General features: G+C 45.9%; 1 protein-coding gene across 2 annotated transcripts in view; it reads right to left on the bottom strand.

The window, feature by feature from the left end:
* The window catches only part of grm8a (glutamate receptor, metabotropic 8a), a 124018-nt gene that overhangs the window by 6201 nt on the left and 96953 nt on the right, over positions 1-20864 (bottom strand). For both annotated transcript variants that reach the window (XM_061667837.1, XM_061667836.1), the window contains exons 7-11: positions 16281-16484; positions 7857-7996; positions 5215-5361; positions 4211-4632; positions 2653-3019 (exon numbers count right to left, since the gene is read on the bottom strand). In XM_061667837.1, the coding sequence (XP_061523821.1) occupies positions 2653-3019; positions 4211-4632; positions 5215-5361; positions 7857-7996; positions 16281-16484 (1280 nt within the window). The remainder of the gene's footprint in view (positions 1-2652; positions 3020-4210; positions 4633-5214; positions 5362-7856; positions 7997-16280; positions 16485-20864) is intronic.

Consider the following 20864-nt stretch of genomic DNA (forward strand, 5'->3'; position numbering starts at 1 on the left):
GGAAAAAGTGCGCTTCGGAACTCCGCTGGCTTAAGTTACCGACAAAAGGAACTGTAGACATTTTATTCACATTATTATTATTGCACAATTGTCCAAAACAATTATTTGTACCACCGTTACAAGATAACTCGCAACCCTTTATTGCTCAGTTACTGTTTTTGTCAATGTCTTTATATCTCAAAAGTGTTCTGTCAATTTACTATCTGTTGTCGTACGAGAGCGGCTCCAACTACCGGAGACAAATTCCTTGTGTTTTTTGGACATACTTGGCAAATAAAGATGATTCTGATTACGGCAATAACAACATCATTACATTGGGGGGGACATTTCCACGACAAAATTAGACTCAATAACTAAATCAATCATGTAACGTAGTGATGCCAAACGTTTTAGTTACTACCGACAGTAGCATGGAAAGCCTAAATGTTCAACAAAACAAAGCTTTTTATTACTAAAAAGTATATTCTTCATTTTAAGCCGCTGCATTCACGCTGTGCTTCAATAAAGGTTTTTTTTTTTTTAAATTCCTTCATAATTCCTACGTATTTAAATGTAAGTTCAATACAAATGCTACCTAAATAAATATGGCAGTTTGGTAAATACAACTGAACCGTACTTCAATTTACTGTACCGGATTAAAACACGGTCAACATTATGCACAGTATGATCCCGTGTATATCGCTATGTCGAAAGCCCCGCGTATTCTCTAATCTAAATTTAGGAACAGAGTGTCCGACGTTAAGAACAAGCGACTGAAAAGATCTTCGGTTCGGTAAATGTCGGGTGAGGGAAACTACGAAAAATACAATAACGCCTGCGTGCGTGCGTGCGCCGCACCGCCGCCGCCGCCCCCCCGTATGGGAGCTTAGGCGACATTGTTTCTCAGTCAGCGCCGGCCTTCAAACAAAAATGGGGCTGAGGATGCAGGGGAAAAGGACAAAGAAAACAAATAAAGGCACGAGTGACACTCCAAAGCACGGAGACCTTTTACCCGCCGGCTCTTCCGCTGTCGAGCGGGAGGGAAGTCGTGAAACTTCGGTGGACTCGAAGGTACTGAGCTGCTGTGGGAGAGGAAGATGACAAAATGGGGCAGACCGTTGACATTTTAGAGTCGGCCGCGACAACTCCCTTTGGCGTTTTTCTTTCCGTTTTAAAATGACATTTTTAGATGCCTCCATTCATTACGCGAGCAAATGGAAAAACTACACACACTCGAAAACTCAGTCAAGGCAGACGTAACATATTAGCGTAGCTACAGCTGACAAAACTCTATTGCCAGCCACCTATATCATCTCCGAAAAAGCTTTTTTCGGCGAGTGACAAAAGGCATCCGTTCCGCAACGGCGACCGGTCAAAATCCATAACTGTAAAATGGGTCATTCCAAAATGTAATAACGTTGTAAAACGCGCAGGAGAGCTCAGCCGTACCTACGGGAAGCCCATAAATGCATCGTCGCCGCTAACCTGTCACTGAATACTTCATAAGACGGGTACGTTAGTATTTGGACACCTGCTACTTTCTCCCAACAGGGATTGAACGTGGAACAAAATACGGACAACTTCCCCTCCCGAGTCTACTGTCCGAGCCATTAACTCCAAGGCAGCTGGCTTACTTACCGATACCGTACATTTAACATGCTGGTCTTTTGGTGACTGAGTGCTAAAAACAAGGTTCTACAACATTCTCCATTCGGGCCCGTGTGTCCAACGCAGGCCCGGGGGCCAAATTTGGCCCCATGATATTTGGCCCGCGAGACCATATCAAACGCGCCGCTAATATTACAAATCCCACAATGCTTCGCTAGTGTGTTGGCCCATCAGTCTAGACCGGCGAGCGCCCCTTCCCTTTCTGTTCAAGTCGTTAGCAATTATGCTACCGGTCTCCTCGACTAAATGTACATTTACACTTCCCCTTCCCAATCATGGCCAAACGGTTCACTACCAAGACAGGTGGGAGGCAGATTGTCTCTTTACTAAAGGAAAACAAAGAATAACAATTTCATTGTTTTTTTTTTCTTTTCCATGCCCTTTAACAACTCCTACGCAGGGACTGTTAATAGTTTCAAGTTTGGATTTTTATTGAAGAACATTCTTATTTTTTGGGGTTGTTTTGTTGTTGGCCTTTGAAAAAACATTGACGCCAAAAACAAAGGTAGTTGGAGATCCGATAAATACAAGATGGAGAGACAGAATTCATGTTATCCATTTAAATACAAAACAACAAACAAATACCACCAAACTTTCTTTATTCCAGATTCAGTGTTTAAGCAAAATTGAAGATTGTTGTCACATGATCAACTTTAACGTTACATTTCTGCAGAGTAGGGAAACCTGCACATCGCAGTGATTTTTCATTAAATATTCACTTTGGGACCACGACGTTGTCCCAATTTGTCATTTGAGTTTGACACCCCTGATTTAGAGCAATTAACTTTGTAGAAATAGTTAAATATCAACTTAAGACATTTTGTACACTGGTACATTGAGTTAAACCGCAGCAACAATGCAAATGACCTCTTGCCCTGCCTTACCCCCCCTGACATTTGGATTTTGGCCCGTTTTACCGACTGTGGGCCCGTGAAGCCGTTTCAGACTCTTTTGGGATTAAGGGCTATACAAATTAACTCCGCTCCGTTACGGTCAAACGCTTACCCTCTCTGCAGATTGCGAAGTTCCAAAGAAGATGGGTATGAAGGCCAGCCAGATGATACAGGTGGTGTACATGGTGAAGCCGATGGGCTTGGCCTCGTTGAAGGTCTCGGGAACGCCGCGCGTCTTGATGGCGTACACCGTGCACGTGACCATCAGCAGGATGGAGTAGCCCAGGGAGCAGATGAGCGACAGGTCCGAGATGTCGCACTTGAGGACCCCGCGCGCCGCCCTGGGGTCCTGGGTGCGCTGCTCGCCGTAGTCCACCACCGTGTGCGGCGGGTCCGCGGCGAACCACACGAACACGCCCAGCAGCTGCACCGAGATGAGGCTGAAAGTAATGACCAGCTGGGAGGCCGGAGAGATGAACCTGCGATGAGACAACCTTTTTAAGGCGGAGGCGCGTGAAAAACACAACATTTTCACCATTTCAGAAGTGGTTAACGGTTATCAGACGTCGGTGTAGGACCAAAGACTAATCCACCCGCCTTCACGGCAACCGAATGTCATCTTACTTTTTTTCCTCACAAGCCGGCCAAATCAATTCCATTAGGCGGAGATCCCTGTTTCTCCATTGATGAGCGTTACGTTTGTTTCCTGACTCAAGTTTCAAAGCCGAGAATATGAAACAATCAAATGAAAAAATGATACCGTGGTAACCGAGCGCCCCTTCGTGAGCCACGTGACCGCTTATTACACCGCGGGGCAAACTAGATCGCGCTTTGGTCGGTAACCTTCAAATGGAAACGGAGAGCTCCCTGGAAATCCCCACCGCAAATCAACTTTTCCCCTTCCGAGTCGTTCTCCTGTCGTCCGACACGCCTTCGTACGCTTCCGGAAGGATTCTCCCGGGATCCCGCGCGGTTCTGTCGCCATCCGCTTCTTCAAAACGGATCCCTTCGATGACGGCCTTTGACTCGGGAACGAGGAAAACCTTTCGGCCAACCGAAAAGACCGGAACCTGTTCCCTAACAGGCGGAACAATTACGTGCTCTTCCGCTGGATGGCAAACGGTACAATAAAGCTGTGTATCCGCCTGTTGCCATTCATTCAACAGAATAAATCACCACGTCCCGGCAAATATACCGGCTGCGCGTTCAATTACACGAGCCCGCATTTCACAACGAGTAAGTACGTTTGTGACTAAATTGACATTTATTTCAGTATTTATACTTATGACAATATTTAGGTTTGGTGGTTAACCGTGAAATTTCACCAAAGACAAACGGGTGCCTTGGAGAACAACACTGATCTAATCGTCGCTCTCCTGAATAAAAGACTCCAGTCCAGCTGTTCAAGAAGTCTTATCCGATGCGCATGGCCAAGTTTGTACGAACGTAACGATTTCCAGCGAGTTGGAATCTCTCCGACGCGAGATCCCCGGTGTGTAAAACGGACGGCTCGGAAATCCGTTTTATGCGTCGGAGAGCTACAGACTCTCTGCGTCGGACTCGCGTTCGTCCGGAAGAAGAGCTGCTCGTTCGTGTCTCGTGAATAAGGCGCATCCGTGCGCGCAAAGTAGCGGTTACATCCGCGACGACTCGCGAGGGTCGATCTTCACCTGGGCGCGGTTACGGACTTCTTCCCCTGCTCGAAGATGCGGTGTATCCTGTTGGTCTTGGTGAGGAGCGCCGCGTAGCTGAAGCACATGCCCAAGCCCAGGAAGATCCTGCGGAAGGAGCACACGCCCACGTCCGGCGCGGCGATCATCGGGAAGGTGATGGCGTAGCACAGGAAGATCCCCGTTAAGAGCACGTAGCTCATCTCGCGGCCCGACGCTCGCACGATGGGCGTGTCGTTGTAGCGCACGAAGGTGACGATGACGAACGACGTGGCGACGATGCCCAGCATGGAGAGGAAGACGGGGACCGCTGCCCACGGAGAGTGCCACTCCAGCTTGATGATGGGGATGGGCACGCAGCCGGTGCGGTTGGCGTCCGGTCGCATCTCGTACGGACACAGCTCGCACGTCAACTCTGAAGCCTGCGGAGACGGCAAAAGTATTCGCGCTTCGGTACAAGTACAGATACTTGGGTGAAAAGTAGTAGTACAGGCTCCGCGTACGATATGATGCGCTGTATTATTTTGTATTTACCGTAAAATGAGGAAACGGGAGACGATAATCCCCTCGCCCGGCTTGAAACCACCTACATTGCCGCCGACGCCGCCCTCTCCGGGTTCACATCCTACCTGTCCGGCGGAAGCCGATTCATCCGCGTTAACGACTCCCAATCCCCAACTGCGTGGAGCGCGTTGTTTTTCTCCACTTGCTTTATTGTGACGCGCTTGTGTTTTGTCACGGCGCCATGGCTACAGGACCTCCGCCGCTCAAGTCCCAAATCTACAGTAATTATTGAACCGCTTGCCGCCGCTCCCGTTAGCGAAATGACTGCCGATCCTCCTCATTGACTTTTGCCAGCCCGGCTGCTGTTATGTTTGATATTTTCTTCGTACTTTGACTGTACCCCGACAAACTAACACGCGAACTTGCTCGTGTCTCGTGAATCTACCTTTAATGAAGGAAGACGTTCACCCCCCCCCCCCCCCCCCCCCGCCCCCGCGTACCTGGTAGTGGTAGCCCTCGCAACGCTCGCAGTGCCAGCAGCAGGGTACCCCCTTCACCACCTTCTTCCTCTCCCCGGCGCGGCACGGGAGGCTGCACACCGAGGCCGGCAGCGATGGGTCACCGGTCTTCCAGCGCATGGCCTTGACCTGCGGGGAAAAGGCCCGTCGTCGCGACAATTTAGTCCGAATGCACACGAAAACAATGTGCGATAATAATAAATGATGGCAAAACATGATAGGTAGACATATACGCATTTCAATTAAGACTTTTCATACGTAATACGTCTCATAAGTCTTACGGTTCTCAAACGGTTGACACAAAATACTTTGCTATCAAAGCACCACCATTAAAATAAAAAACAAGGCAGATGTTTTATTACTAAAAGATATATTTCATATTATTCTAAGCCACTATAACTGCCATTTGAACATTAACGCTGCGCTTAGATGTAGGAAAATTACAAATCCACATGAATATAGATTCAATTAGAATGTATTTCCCTTAAGTTACATGAAAAAAAGGAAAACATTAAATGCAACAGAATTGTGCATGCAAGTTAACTACAACTGAACTGTAATCAAATGCAGTGATTCAAAATAAATAAGCCAACTTTGTTGTTCGCCGTTTCGACCTTGAATTCAGTGATTCTTTTAGCTACCGCTAGAGGGAGCCCACGTATCACTATTGGCAGTCGTACGACACTTCGAGAACCACTAAACTAAGGAATATCGTATTTATCGAGACAGAGATTCCAGAGTTTGCATTGTTCCAGATAAAGCTGTGTTTTAACCACTTCAACAATACCATTTTTGCCTCACAATATTCCACTCAATCTGGAAAGGACTTTTTCTCGGGGGGGGGGGGGGGCACACACACCTATATTTCAAATAAATATATTCCTGTCATAATAATAAACCCTTTGTTACCCAAAGCTAAAGTAGGTAGGAATTGATTACGTTCTTTTCATTGGCACACCAGTCCCCATGTGTGGATATTTTAATAATTCATTGCTAATTACTTTCACTTCTCCCAAGCTACAGCTCTCTGACCCCAGTTTGGAAACCGCTGCTTCCGACGCAATTGAGCGGTTTAAAAAAAAAATGTACAAAATAAAATACAATCACGCATCTAAATGACCAGTGGAAAAGCTGAAATGAGAATTCCAGTACGTTTCTCATCCACAGCTCGGCACTTTGCTCTGGAGATGCAAATATAACTGTCAGGGAAAATAATTACTTCACATCCTCGTATGTCTGCGCGTGAGCGGGAGTGCAAATAAGCGTGGTCTGGAAACTTTCGGAAACATCTCGCGCCGCATCGTCGCTTCCGACCGACTACATTTCCCTTATCCGATTCATCCCTTATTCGTTCGCTCACCAATCTTTGTCAGAGTAACCCAAAATAAATTGACTTGCTTCTTTTTTTAAACAGCCTACAGGTTCCAGACACGTTACTGCCAATGAAGGTGCAGTCGTTTTACATTGGATATGAAGTCTACACACCCCAATTCAAATGACAGGTTTTTGTCATCATTTCTAAACTTTTTCCACTGTTAATCTGACCTGTACAACTCCAATGATTTTTTGGGATCAAATCTGAGAGGAAGTCAAAATATCTGAAACAATGCGGTTGGACAAGTGTGCGCACACTTCGTAACTGGGAAGTGGCTGTATTCAGAATCTACCAATCACCTTCAAACTCATGTTAAATGGGAGTCGGCGCACATCTGCCGCCATTTCAGGTGCCTCTGATGACCTCAAAAGGAATTTAAGATGTTCTAGTCGTCTTTTCCTGACCTTTTTTTGCTTTCTAGTAAAAGCCGCAAGGTTTTAATGCTGAGTGTGATTTAGAACTGTTCACAATTCTCTCCACCTTGTTGAAGAACACCCCAGTTCTAGCTAAAAAAAAATAACTAACTCAATTTCAACCTTGGTTTCATCGGACCTTAAAAGCTCCCAAACGTGTTACGGTGCGATGAAGCAAAGGTTAAACCTTGTCTTGTTTTCTTCAGCTGGAACTGGGCCTTCGTCAAAGCGGAGAGAATTATGAACAGTTCCAAACGGCAGTGTTAGCACTAAACTTTCAGGCTTCTACTAGAAGGAACAAAAATTGTCCATTACAAAAACCCACTACAGATTAGCCGGCATTTATTTGGGGTTCATTAGACATGCTGGCGAGTTTCAATGTGATCGGTAAATTCTGGACACAGCCACAACCGAGTTAGAGTAGGATGCGCGCGCTCGTGCAAACGATTCAGTTAACTTTACGTCCCATCTCCAAAATGTTTGGAAATGAATTATCATGGTCTCATTTCGTACATATCACGGAAACCTGCCATTTCAACAAGGGTGCGTCCACTTTTTATATCCTCTGTATATCAGCTATTCTGTCGACCATTTTCACCGCATCGCATCACCCCAACCAGTTTTATAGACAAAAACAAAACATATGTTCAATCACACTCAGCCAGCCATCCATCAAGCAGAAAGCATTTATTGCCCATTACTCTTCCCATCTGTCTTTTTTTTTGGTTTGTTTGTTTCTTTTAATGAAGTCCTGTGTGGACTTCCAAACAGTCTGCGAGTTCGCCTTCATCTGTTTTCACTGCGATATGTGCTTTGAAAATCATGCGTCGTCCCACCTTGAGGTGCAGTTTATTGGTCCAGGAGCCGATGACTCTGTACTCGGCGGTGGATCTGTTGGTGATCTGGTACTGGAAAATATCGTACCTTCCCGGCGCGTCTCCGTTCTCGTTGAAAACCACCGGAGTGCCGGCGCTTCCTGAGAGGGGGGAAACAGTAGGTGATGGCAATTAGCCTGCAAAAAAATAAAATCACTCGATGCGCACCTGAGAGGAGTAGGCTGCGCTCCGCATTTAAACAGGGTTGTCATGGTAACTATGCTATATTGCACATTTGGTGTTCACTGAAAAACCACCGGAAGCCTCGTGATAACATTTTTATGGCGTTATCGATAAAGCGCTTCTTCCACATGCAGGATTAATGCACATTTATATTTAACTGATATGTTCTATAATAAGTGTTATGTTCCGTCTACAATAGAAACTGCATATGAGCTCAAGAGTGAATAAACGCACGCACCGGTACATTTATGTCTTCGCTTTGCTAGGCGCCAATAAGCTATTTCTCCTTTTGTTCCGTTTCAGCTGTCCTTTTTTCCTTCGGTATTTTTTTTTAATGGAGACAATCCAATCGGATGGCGGACACGGACGGAGCGCAAGAGAAAATCCAATTACCGTGTACATGTGAAGGAAGCGTTGCATTATGGAAATAAAACCCGGCGCCTATAAGTCATTGATATGGTGGGACGCAGCAGACGATGCATAAAAAGGAAAACAATTCAGCGACGCTTTAAAAGAACTTCGACCGTGGGTGCGTTCGCTTCGGAGCCACTTTGGTCTGATTCCAGGCATCCCAAGACATCAGTGAAGGTGGAAAATATGTCAGATAAATGTACCATCTTCAGCTTACTTTCTATTTTACATCTTTTAAACTGATGCAAGTGGAGAATTCTTTTCCTTTTTTTCTTTTCCTTTTTACCTTGAGCTGGAGACCATCATTCAGTCTTCACTGATTGTGTGGGTGGATGTAAATAAGCGTGGTTTTAAAAGCAGCGGGAATTGGTGCAAATTGAAATAGCGGCTGGGAGCGTCGAGCCGTTATGTCGGAAAGCTTGTACCGGATGACTTCCCGTAACTTCATTTATATTTCAGTTTAAGGGATGGCGGCCCGAGCTCTCCTAATGAATACAGCTATCGTTGGGTTCGTTGGACAGGACAGAAGAGGGAAGTATTGACCGACTAAGTGACGCACACTTATTCTGGAAACAATTATTTTGTCTCCGGCTGAGGTGGAAAGCGAAACATCTGCGCAATTGCAGCTCTACTATAAAAAAAATGTGCCCTTTACAAATGGACATTTTTGCAGTCTGTTCGCCGTCTTAAAGCCAGGCCCTTCTTTCCTTCCTTCCTTCCTTGCGCAGCAGCTGCATCTGCTCTTCATGTACTTCTATTCCCGTCTGGTTCGCCTTAACTTTTAGTCTTGGTTCGTCGCGTCGCTCCCTTTCTACTCCCCCGCCCAAAAAAAAAAAAAAAACATACCCGTCGTCTCTCCGCTCTGTTTCTCCCCACAGCAGACACTTTCAAACCCCATCCCCTTTGTTATAAAGCCTGTGTGGTTTTAAATAAAGGCCCGTTTGGTCGACCGTTTGTCTGAAAGAAAAACAATAAGAGCAACAACTTGAGGAGAATTCATGCGCTTCGCTTCATGGAAGGGACTATCATTGAACGCACTCGAGGTGCAATCCATGCTATCGTACACTGTAAGGCTAATTATAGGACAAAAAGGGTTTGTACCTCTCCACGTCCAACGACGTACAGCTATCTTACCAAAAATCAAGACATCTTTAATCATATCTGCTGATTTACCTTCTTTATTTCAAGATGTTCATAATAGCTAAGTAATGGTCAATACCAGTGAGTTGACGCAGCAAGGACAGGGAAACCAAAGTGTTTATTGCCACTCCCAGCTGAAGTTGACACATGTAGATCGACAATATAAATACTGTAATATTCTGTTAACTTCGAGGGTGAAAGATGATTTGAGATGTGGGCTTTGACTTACGAGCTTGGTTACGCTACAAATGACATTTATATATCAGGACATCACTGTACGTGCGTTTAGGCAGGACCCAACGTTCGTTCGCGCGTCTTTTCTACCGATCTTCCCTCTTATCCTTGCGCGCTTCGGAATATTTAAGCATTTTCTTCACTGCGCCAACATTTTCTTGGCTGCTAATCTTGCCCAAAGATCATCAGGAAAACTAGGCTCCTTTCCAAACTTTCGACTGTACAGGGATCCATTCGGCGTTGTGACGACAACGCCGCCAGATGCTGAGCAGGTTGTTTCCTGGGCTGCATCTAATCTCTCTCAAGGCACAAATTGGTGAAAACTTCACATCGACCCTTTTTCAAGGCCTCTTAACTGCCTTCACCTCCGTAACCCCCAAACGTGAAAAACTCAAACGCTAAACCTTCAACACGTGGCGTAGCCATGCATTCGCCGCTTCTCCGGCGGCTGAGGCGGAGTGTAAAAAAATAAATTAAAAAAACACGTTATGTCAATAAACCCGAGTAACGTATTACCTGCTGCTTGTTGCAAGAGCGGCAGGTAATAAGTGGGGGATTAAATGTCAAGTCTGAGGCAGTCATTTTTAATAAAATGACATGCACTCAGAGGCTAATGAATCAGGAGCACAATTCAATGACGCCAAAGAACGGTTTAACATTTCCGTGACTTTAGCTAAACGAGTGGGTTGACTCAACCGTTTCCATCTGCGGTGGCTTGAAAGGTGGAGGGTCGCTCGCTTTCGCATCTATTGAGTTTGTCATGCTGTAAAACGAACGGGGACCTTACGCAACAAAGTGATGCCAAACAATTAAGTAAAACATGGGTACGAATTCAAAGTTCGTCTACACGTGAGGTTGTTTAAGCAAAGAGTCTCATACTACGACGACATACAAATGCGACTTGGCATGCTGCAGCTGGAGTTAAAGCGCCACTTCCCCGCCTGCCTCGCGGCATTTTGGAAAACGGTGTTAGGAATTACGTAGTGTTGTTTGTTGTTCCCCCGTAACAGTGCAAGTTACACGTTGCGTGTCGGGCTGTCTTTTAGTTTGCTCTGCGACGAGTAAGAAGAGCATTTTGTTTTGTGCCCGCCGTGTTCGTTTTCACAGCCGGGCGGGGATGGAATTAACTGATCTATAGGGACTGCGATGGATCGTGAGACGTAGTATAGAACAATAACCCCAAGGTAGATTTCATCTATGCTACGATGTCAGCCCTGGGATTTACATTCACATCACAGTTAGTAGAGATGCACTGTGATGTCCAGTGCTCATCATGTCATGCCTTTGCGGCAAATATTTTCGCAACGCCACCCCAGTGCCGCCGCAGCCGTGTGAGACAATGGGAAAGGAGTCACTGAAGAAACGAAACGCATCATCTTGTTCGCTCAGTAATGATTTCGTTGCGAGGTAGCGCTTCTTTAGTAGAGTGTACACTAGTATTTCATGTATGCTAACGGTTCTGGCTTAATACAGCTTCAACTGGATACAGTTGTGGCAACAAGACAGACAAACAGACTTATTACTCAGCTTTCAAAATATCACATTCTCCATTATTCTTCCCAAATGGTTCAGCTCCCCAACTTTAGATATTGTGACGCACGCGGCGCTCGTTTCACCCTCTCGGTCTTCCGTACGGCCGACGACCTCGGGGATTTAAAACCGAGCTCCTCTGTACTATTGTTTCTTAAAGTTTGCCGCTTCTCAAAGTCGACCCGCCCCGGCAAAGTCCCGACAACACGCTCGCTACTTCCGAGGGTCATCTCAGGTTAGACCTTTTACCGGATCCTGTCCCCGTCTGAAGTTGTCATCGACCGGTAAAAAATAAGACATTTGTCTTAACAGGCTGTCCGTCACCTCTCCTCTCCTCGCCATCTCAGCCACGTTATGGCCGTGGGTTTTTATTTCTCACGCCTCTTCGCGAGGTCAGGTCGCGACGCTCCTTTCGGCTCGCTCTTGCTCCCCGAGATCATTAGGTCCCGGGCGAGTTCGTCATCTGTTAGCACGTAAATTCCACCTTTACGGTGCTCTGCGCTCAACTCCGGTCATTACGAGTAGGCGCGCTTCGTCGCCGGCCAGCCGGTTGAAGTCCTTCGTCGTCGCTCGGCCTCCGCGACCCCCTCCCTCCCCGGCGCTCGTGCCAGGTTACACGCTGCCGGGTACGGAGTTCACCCCCTCAAAGTCAAGCCGCTCTAATTAGCGCGAGCTGCTTCCCGTGTCGGGGTCCGCCTCGTCTCCCCTGGCGGACTGCGAAGAAACCTTCTCTCGTCTTACACTCGCTTGAGCGGAACAACAAATAGCCGGCCCAAATTTCATCCAAATTCTAAATGTTTATCGACGCTGACCCTGGTGGTACATTTTCTCCTAAGTGTGCATCTGAATTAACCTTGGCAGGTCACTTCAACTTCGTGCCATGGCAGTTTTAGTGAAAATATTTACATCATCTAGGCCACTGTATTTCAAACGTAGGTCACGATGGTGGCATGTGTAGAGCGAAGTTAGGCCTTGCTTTCTCTTGTGGACGCAAAGGGTAAGTATTCATTGGTATTGCTTGTTTAGGGGTGCGTCATCCATGTGCAAACATTAACTGGTGAGTCAGCGGCGGTTTGGTGAAGCAAACAGAAGCGTGACAGAATAAGTAGGGAGATAAGCGAGGCAGAAAAATAAGGACGCAAGCGAAGGACGGCGAGGATTTTGAGGACAGACGCGAGGTCTTCGTTTTGAAAGGCTCTGAGAAATGTGCTCGGAACAAAGACAGACCAATGTCAATTCAAACTTCATCTACATGTGAGGTTGTTTAAGCAAAGTATTTCATAGCATTAGCCTAATAGCATAATTGCCAGAGTCGTTTTTAGAGTTGCGGCTATCGAATATTTTTAGAATAGACCGTTATTGTTAGTATTTTGATAAAGATTGATTTTGGGTCTCCATCTTCACTTACTGTCCGTGATTTTAAGTGTGTATGCCTTTGAAAGGCGAGGCCTGTTCTGGTGAGTGACGTGGTTGTCAGCGACTTAGAGTGGAGAGTCAGCTCTCCGTTAATCAGCGAGCCGGTCTGCGTGTTGAGTGGCTGACGTGAGTTGTGCCCATCGTCAGCCTGTGTACGAATGCGCTTATGATGCGTTTTCGGTACAATACGTTCTAATTTGCGACGGCAGATCGCAGACGTGCTGTTGCGGTACCAGTTCTCTCTCTTTCAGGTGCATTTTTTATTCATGCAACAAGAAATTGAAAAAAATGACTCGGGCAAGTACGCTATTAGGCTAACGATATACCGGTGTGTGACGACGACGTCGTAGCATCATCGGCATCGAGTTGTACTCGGGAGAATATCTGCCACAGTATCAAGGGGTTGCTATGAGTAGTACAATTAGAAGAAGAATCCAGTAGCCCTGCACCCGTTTGTCGTCGAGTTGCATACGAAAAGCCCGACGACGGCGACGCGCAATTTGTGAGCGGGCCGGCTCCGTGGAATCGTTTCGTACCCCCGCGGAACGCGATCGTCTGCGTCTCGCCAGCTGATTGAATTATCGGGACGGTGCTTCCCATTCGCTTCGAGGAGAATCGCATCTTCTGTCTCATTTGGCTTCCCTCTCGTGGTGTAGCGCACTCTCTTTGTCGGGCACTTTTACCGAGGATAAGTAACATTTAACAGCTAACTAACACGGGCGAGCCGTCGCCATGGTAACTGGAAGGGGGCGAATGTGTGCTGCGGTATGACAGGCGGGGAAGGGACCGCAGCGTCTGAAGCTGCCTGACGGACAAACGTTACATTTTAAACACAGTCGTCGCTGATGGATCGAAAGCAATTTCATTTCATTTATTTGAATTTGATATCTTTGCTATCCAGTGAGTCCATGTACTAGTACACTCTTTATCCTCACTAGTAAGACAGCACCGCGTACTATTGGAGCAACTGTGTATACGAGCAACATTTTCTCCACTTCTAAGACATTTTACAAGTTGGACAACTACGTTACGATTGAGGCAAAACCGCGCGCGGTTTTGCCTCACTAGTAACATAGTAGTACCGCTAGTAGGCTATGCCAAAATTGTCCTCTCGTAAGACAATTCAGCGCACTAGCGGAATGACTGTGCATTACACATGCCTACTAGTTGGCACAAGTAGCTTTACTAGCGCAGCACAGTAGTTTACAAGTAGGGTTTAATTAGTAGTGCAAAAGGGGCGCTAGTAGTGGGGAAAAAGGTTCCCATCAAGACAAACATTCTACTAAGACCTATAACATTTTCCCCACACTGGACAACTGGCATACTAGTAGGACAACTACTATGTTACTAGTGAAGCAAAACTACGAGTGGCATTTTGGTGCAACTAGTAGGGTCCAGGAGGCTGCTAGTCTGTAACACGTGCCTTGTAGTTTTGCAGCAGAGTACTTTAATTGATTACTAGTAGGCCAAAGGTGTCACAAGTAACAGAAAAACAGTAACAAACAGTCTTTCTACTCGTGCGCTGAATTTTCTTCACAGAGATGACAAATAGTGGGTCTTAAACTGGATATTAAGAGTAGAATGACAAAGGGGCACGAGAAGAACAATGCCTTCCACTACTGTATGACATTTATACACACTAGGAGGACAACTTTGGCGTACGAGAACGTCAACTTCATGTTTGTTACTAGTGAGGCAAAACTATGAGTGGGTATTTTAAAGCTATTCCAGGAGGGTTACTAGAGCAGCACGGTAGTTCACTGGTAAGGTTTAATTGCATACTAGGTCAGCCTGAATTTCCATACTAGTGAAGAAGGAAGTAAAAAGGAGGATACTAGTGCATGGACATGAAGCTGGATATCAAGAATATGAAATCGACGCTCAAACGGCTTTCGGTGTGAAGATTCAACGTGACGGACGTCCTCCCGCTTTCGCCTCGTCGGGAAGTGCGTGATGACTTATTTACACTTATGACGGTCACGTGATTTATACATCTTGCGGTGAGATCAAAACATTCCGCCATCGTGGCGGCGCGACGCCGTCGGCGACTCGCGAAAACCGACTCTCTGCTCCGCTCGCTAGCTCTGTCGTCTCCCGGTCGATTGGGTTATTCTGCCTCGACACGGTGCCGGGGACATCGGCAGCGTGTTGTGCTAACCTGAGCTAAGCCATTCAAAGGGGTTAAGGGAGGATCTGGCTCTCCTCTAAGCTGGCAATAACTCAAAAATACCCTTCGGAGCGCAAGAGTGCAGATCAAGGCCGTCGATAGACAGCGGCAGAATCCAAACGCGCTCCTTTGCGTGCACGTTTCCAGGAAGCGCTTTTTTTGGTAAATCCTCCTCATATGAATTGCTCTCATTCGTGTCTTGTTAACTAATCAGAGGCCATCTACCCACAGCCACACATTGCATTAGGGACACAGGAAAGGAAATGAAAAGTTGGCAGACCGAGAACCATCGGGTGTGTGTGTGTGTGGGGGGGGGGGGGGGGGGGGCTAAGGAAACATTCAAAAATATATAGCGTCCGATATTTAGGACAAAATGAGGGAGCCCAATTAAAATTGGGAGGAGGGGGGAGAAGTCACAAGGGGGAAATGAAGGACTGAAATGGGCACCTGCATTGGACCAAATTGAAGGCATTGATGTCAGTCATTTCAGTTCATTTTATTCTTCAATAGGTTTTCACATAATTACACAACTTGGGATGAGTACACTTGTGAGAACTCACTTATTCCTCATTATTCGTCCAGACATTGGCCATATATGTTTCTATTAGACGCACATTGTGTTAGCCATTTAGAATGACATTCTTGGTGCAATTATAAAGCGGCTGCAGTCAAACAAATGAACTGCCGCGAATCCTGTTATATTTCTAATTGCATGACATGCATTTATTTCAATCAACTGCCTGCAATAAAGACGACAGGAGAAATGCTTTAGAATGACAGATATTCTACAGGGATGAATGGATTCTCATTATTAGATAATATATGCACACGACACACCGGCCGCTATCGTGGGCCGTAAACCGTTTATTTAAAAGGTGCTCATGTTTTGCCCGTCGTGGAACAGAGTTGATCAAAATCGAACAAACGGCTCTCAGTTTGAGGCTGTGCAGTTCTACCGTCAACAAAACAAGTTTTCTTTTTGTTATGACGATCGGTAGGCGTACCTAATGGTGTGACCGACAAACAAATACCCTAGGGAGAGCGTTCTATTTAAAGTGGTGCCTCTGAGATACGAGTGACCCGACTTAAGTTTCCTGTTAAACAAAAAATGACGTGCATTTCAAACCGCCACAAAAATTGGCCTTTAAGTCCACTAGCTTAGTGCTAACGCACAAAGCAAAATGCCATAGAAGGGCTGAGGAAACCAGCATTGATGTAACATTCAGTATAACCAACAGAACACAAATAGCGCAGTGTTTGTTTGTTTGCGAGTAACAAAGTGACAGCGTGGCTGTGCCGCTCACCGTTGAAGTTGACTGCGCGGATGTGGCCGAGCAGCTCCTTGCCGTCGATGCCGTTCGCCATGCGCGGGCACAGGCCCGGGTAGCCGTGGCACAGCTTGCGGTGCGTGTGGTGCAGCGCGTGGGCCATGGCGTACACGGCGTCCATCACGAACTGCACCTTGCCCTCCTGCTCGTAGCTGGAGTCGCGGCCCACCTTCTCCAAACCTGAGTCGAAAACGGAAACATTTTGCATGATCGCGGCAAGAAAAACAACACAATCGACTCCAAACCAGAGGGCGGTAGGCCGTGTTAAATTACGAATAAGGCCTATGGAAAGAAAAATAGCAGTGAGGAATAGCGAAAAAGTGTCCTTTAATGAAGCAGCACCCCCCCCTCGGTCCATTCACGCCCCGAGCGCAGGTGAAAGAACACGCCGAGATGCTCTCTGAATGGCCTTTCCTTGTACGAGGACGAGACCGGGACGCAAATGCGTGGCTGCGTTTTGAACCCCTTCCCTCGACAACCGTTTGTATCGCAGTCATTTGACCGCAGTCCATGATGTGCAGTATGTAAAGTCCTTAGACATTTACACGGTTTCTATGGCAGTGTGGCTGTTGAAGTACTCTTATGTAGGAATACCTCTTAACCCGCGTCACTATTTTAGGATTGCAGTTATTAAGCACAGCAAGGAGCAAAAAATACTAAATGCATGCAGTATTTGCATTTAAACGCGAGCTTCAATCCAGCGGTGCCCCCGACTTGCTGGTTTTTCCGGACCATTTTATTTTTGCTTTGACTTATGAGCAAAAATATGAGATAAGGGCACTGTATGGTGGCAGTGAACTCAACTTCACTTCATAAGCAGCAGTTTGGCAGCTAGTCAACGAAGCTTGAAAAAGAGGACTTAATGCCACTTCCAGTTAAAGCTTACTGTGAAACTAAACAAAATGACATGGTGTACTTCAAAAACCGCATAGCTTTGCCTCAGTAAATCCCCTTTAGCTCAATGCTAACACACAATGCTAAACGGGCTAACATCGGTGCTGCGGTTTTATAACCCTTTAAGCAACAGATATTTCAACACAAACTGTGCGGGTGCATCAACACGTGGACAGACAATATAATACTCCTTGGCATATATTCTTTATCTTTTGCAACAAATGACCAATATCACTGCAACTTACAGTCAGTTGTCAAACCTTTCGTGTGTCTGCATTATACTGCCCCCAGCTGGCCAAGGTGCACGCACCAGGAGCTGCACAATGTCCATTGAATTGAAGAGCGCAAATTGTCACTTTACGTTCTATTCAAACGTCTTTACTGTATGTTGTCTTTTTATATATAAAGTCCAATATCCAAGTCCAATATTATAAAGGCCTATTTTTCTTATTAAAACACACAATTAGTGATTTTTTTTGGCTGGAACGGATTAATGGGATTTCAATTCATCACAAGTCACCACTGTATGTAGTTTTAATGTAGTTCCCTGAGGTCACCATAACACCAGAAACAAATTTAAACACCATTCCAATTCAATACAGCTCTCATTTCTATTACATTTAACTTTACCACCAATTTCAGGCTACAATGGCAATCCTCTCTCTCCTCCACTGTGCTCTTCAACCCTGTTCTCCTCACAGCCTATTTTTTTTTTCTTTTTAGCAAGTAGCCACCTCGGGAAACAAAATCAAAAGTCATCTGAACAGAAATGCATTAACAATAGCAGAGGCCCTTCGATCAATAAGAGCGTCTACGAGGCATTAATGGGGTCCAGAAAACGGAATCCGGTTGCCAGTTTTCTCTGGCTTCTAGGTGGTTTGTATGCATGTCATTGTATGGAGGGTAATAAAAAAAAATAAAGCTACAGGTGGTTTGAAGCCATAAAACACGCCTTTTGCACATTGCATGAGCCTGAGCATTTTAGGGGATATAGTACGTCAACAAAAGGAAAAGGACGCCTTGCGTAACCTCCGTTTGCGTCACTAAGAAGCCTCCCCAGGGATGGTTCTCGAGTTAAGTGCATCGCTCAAGGGGATTCTGATAATGTTCTCTTAAAGCGGCCAAACACGGATGGCCAAACTTCCCAGGAAATTGCTAAAAGGTTCCATTTCATTTGGATTCCTCCCCAATTTTTTCCCTTCCATCATCTTCCTCTTTGCTTTTGAAGTCAGTTGAAAACAGACTAAAGAACACGTCGCAGCAATGACGGTGGCGCTTTCTGGCATGCGCATAATGTGCGGCCCCGTTGTGGAAGAACCCTCTGTAGGAGACGACCGCCACTGCCTATCGATGTTATTTTAGAGCAATGTTTACCACTTACTGCTCCCCTTTTCAGAATGTACACTGGCAACAAACATTTCCAACAAGAAGCCATACGGCCTTTTGTCACGACGGCCTCACATAGCCGCATTAGCCGCCCGCGTTTATCGTCGCGAGTCAAGCGGGCAGAGCGTAATATTGTTCAGGATCGTAATCCGCGACACAGCAATTGAGAAGCATACATCCGTACTGTAGCGAGTGGCTCATTTGTTCTGAATAAAAGAGACGGCAGAACTGTAATTGGGTCTGGAAACAAAGCGTTCCAAAACACCGTTCGACAAATCATCAAAAGGTCCTCGAGCTGGCTGCCGAGCGACGTGACGTAATCCAAAAGCCAATTACCCTAATAGTCCATAAATAACACCGAACGAGGCATTCATTTGGTGACTTAGACGCACAAAACATGGCTGTCATTATCTTGGACAGCGCAGCTTTCCATCTCCAGAGCAACACACTTGCTCCCTGTTGGCTGCAATGACGATCGCCCAAAGGTTTGGCTTTCCAAACTCATCACAGATTATAGAATGTCATCAGCAGCATTGGACGGGAACACAAGTATGTAAGAGGGGAGCGTAACGGGAGTCGCAATGGATTTCGTCAACGGCTTCGGCCACTGTACCAATCGGGTCCGCTTCTAGCGACAAACGCGTTAAAACTGAACCCAAAACTTCGCTGTTTGTAATGTATTTTGCTCATAAGAAAAATAGCATACTATAAGATTGTGCTTTATAAAAGCCTATATTAATGACATCATTCAAATAGAATAAGGAAATAAAAAATGTTTTCCTTCAATTCAAATGGACATTCTGCTTCTAGCGTGAGCGCCATGGCCACCTTTGGGGCAGTATAATCCAGACATACACATGAAGGAAACCATCACAATTGCACAGTAGGCCACAGTAAGAAAATTGACTGGACAAGTAATTAATCTGACCTCGAGAAACAAAGCGAGCCGTCAAAGTAACAAATTGTAGCGGTTTGTTAGCGCTAAAGTTCCCACCAGCCGTGCGTGCGCCGCGATGCGAACATTGCGCTTTGAGCATGCCGTCCGCACGCCGTAATGTCACCCAATGACAATTTCTCTGCGCGAGGAGCGAGTGCATCATCGGCTTCTTGCAAGAAAACGCAATAGTGCCTGGAGACGGCTAAATGAGGGTTGTCCTTATGAGAGACGCCAGTGTGGGGGAAAGCCACCGTTTCTCGGGATTGCATCAGGTGTGCGCGTTTTTGCGCAGCCCTCTACTCGCTGTCTGCAGCCCAGTAGCAGCTCGTCACGTCTGGTAAATTGTCACAAATGTGTGTTCGTTTTACCCGCGCATGTAACGCACGTGGATACTAAATGCGGGACACCGGCTTGCGTCGGTTTATTCAAAAGCACGTCACATCTGTCCAAAGGTGAAGTTGACAACTGTACAAAATGCCTCCAACTTTCATTTCCCTGTATTTTCAAATCTTGAGTGTCTGATTGGAATCTGTTGAATCCAAGTGGATATTTAGGAACCCAGCTGCTATCGGCTTCAACAAAAAGGGCCTATTATGACGAGACCTCTAAAGGTGAACTTTTGCATCAAACGCAAACAATTCCAATTCAAGGTAGAGATCCAAGCTAATGCTCGATATCCTTTTTAGAATGCAGTATATGGAATATTCATACATCTTTGTGAGGAATAGCAAGAATAAAAACTCAACAGAGCGCATGATGTCTTTGTCTTAATCTATTGCATCGTTCCACAACTTTTATTTCGCTCTCAATGAAGACGCACGATGAGGAGACCCGAGAGCTGAACTCGCACAAGGACACAAACAAACATCTCACCTCTTTCTGCCTTCAGGCCAGCGTTCCATCATTTTGTGATTAAATGTGTCGTTTCTTTCCTATTGACGTGCTAGTCGTTCAGTGTGTGGTCAATGCCTCGGGCAAAAAAACAAAAACAAAACAAAAAAGTGTTTGGCAAAACACCTAATCTGGTGCTGGTTTTTTAACAAGTATCATGGTTAGTATTCACAGAGCTTCCAATGTTTAATGCAAGTTACAAGCATTATACAGGCAAAAGTACCTACAGCGATGTCTTGAGATAGGACTACAATTCTTCCAAAAAGATACTTCAAGCCGTTTGCCACTCTCAGTTGAAGTTTATCGTCAAAGCAAACAGAAAATTACACCTGTATTTGAAACAAGCACATAGCTTTGCCTTGGTTAAAGTCCGTTTAGCTTAATGCTAACAAACAATGCAAAACGCTATAAACAGGCGAACTAATAGCATCAGCGTTGCGGTGTATTAACCA

The sequence above is a fragment of the Phycodurus eques genome, chromosome 22 (genome assembly GCF_024500275.1).
Source record: "Phycodurus eques isolate BA_2022a chromosome 22, UOR_Pequ_1.1, whole genome shotgun sequence".
NCBI lineage: Eukaryota > Metazoa > Chordata > Actinopteri > Syngnathiformes > Syngnathidae > Phycodurus > Phycodurus eques.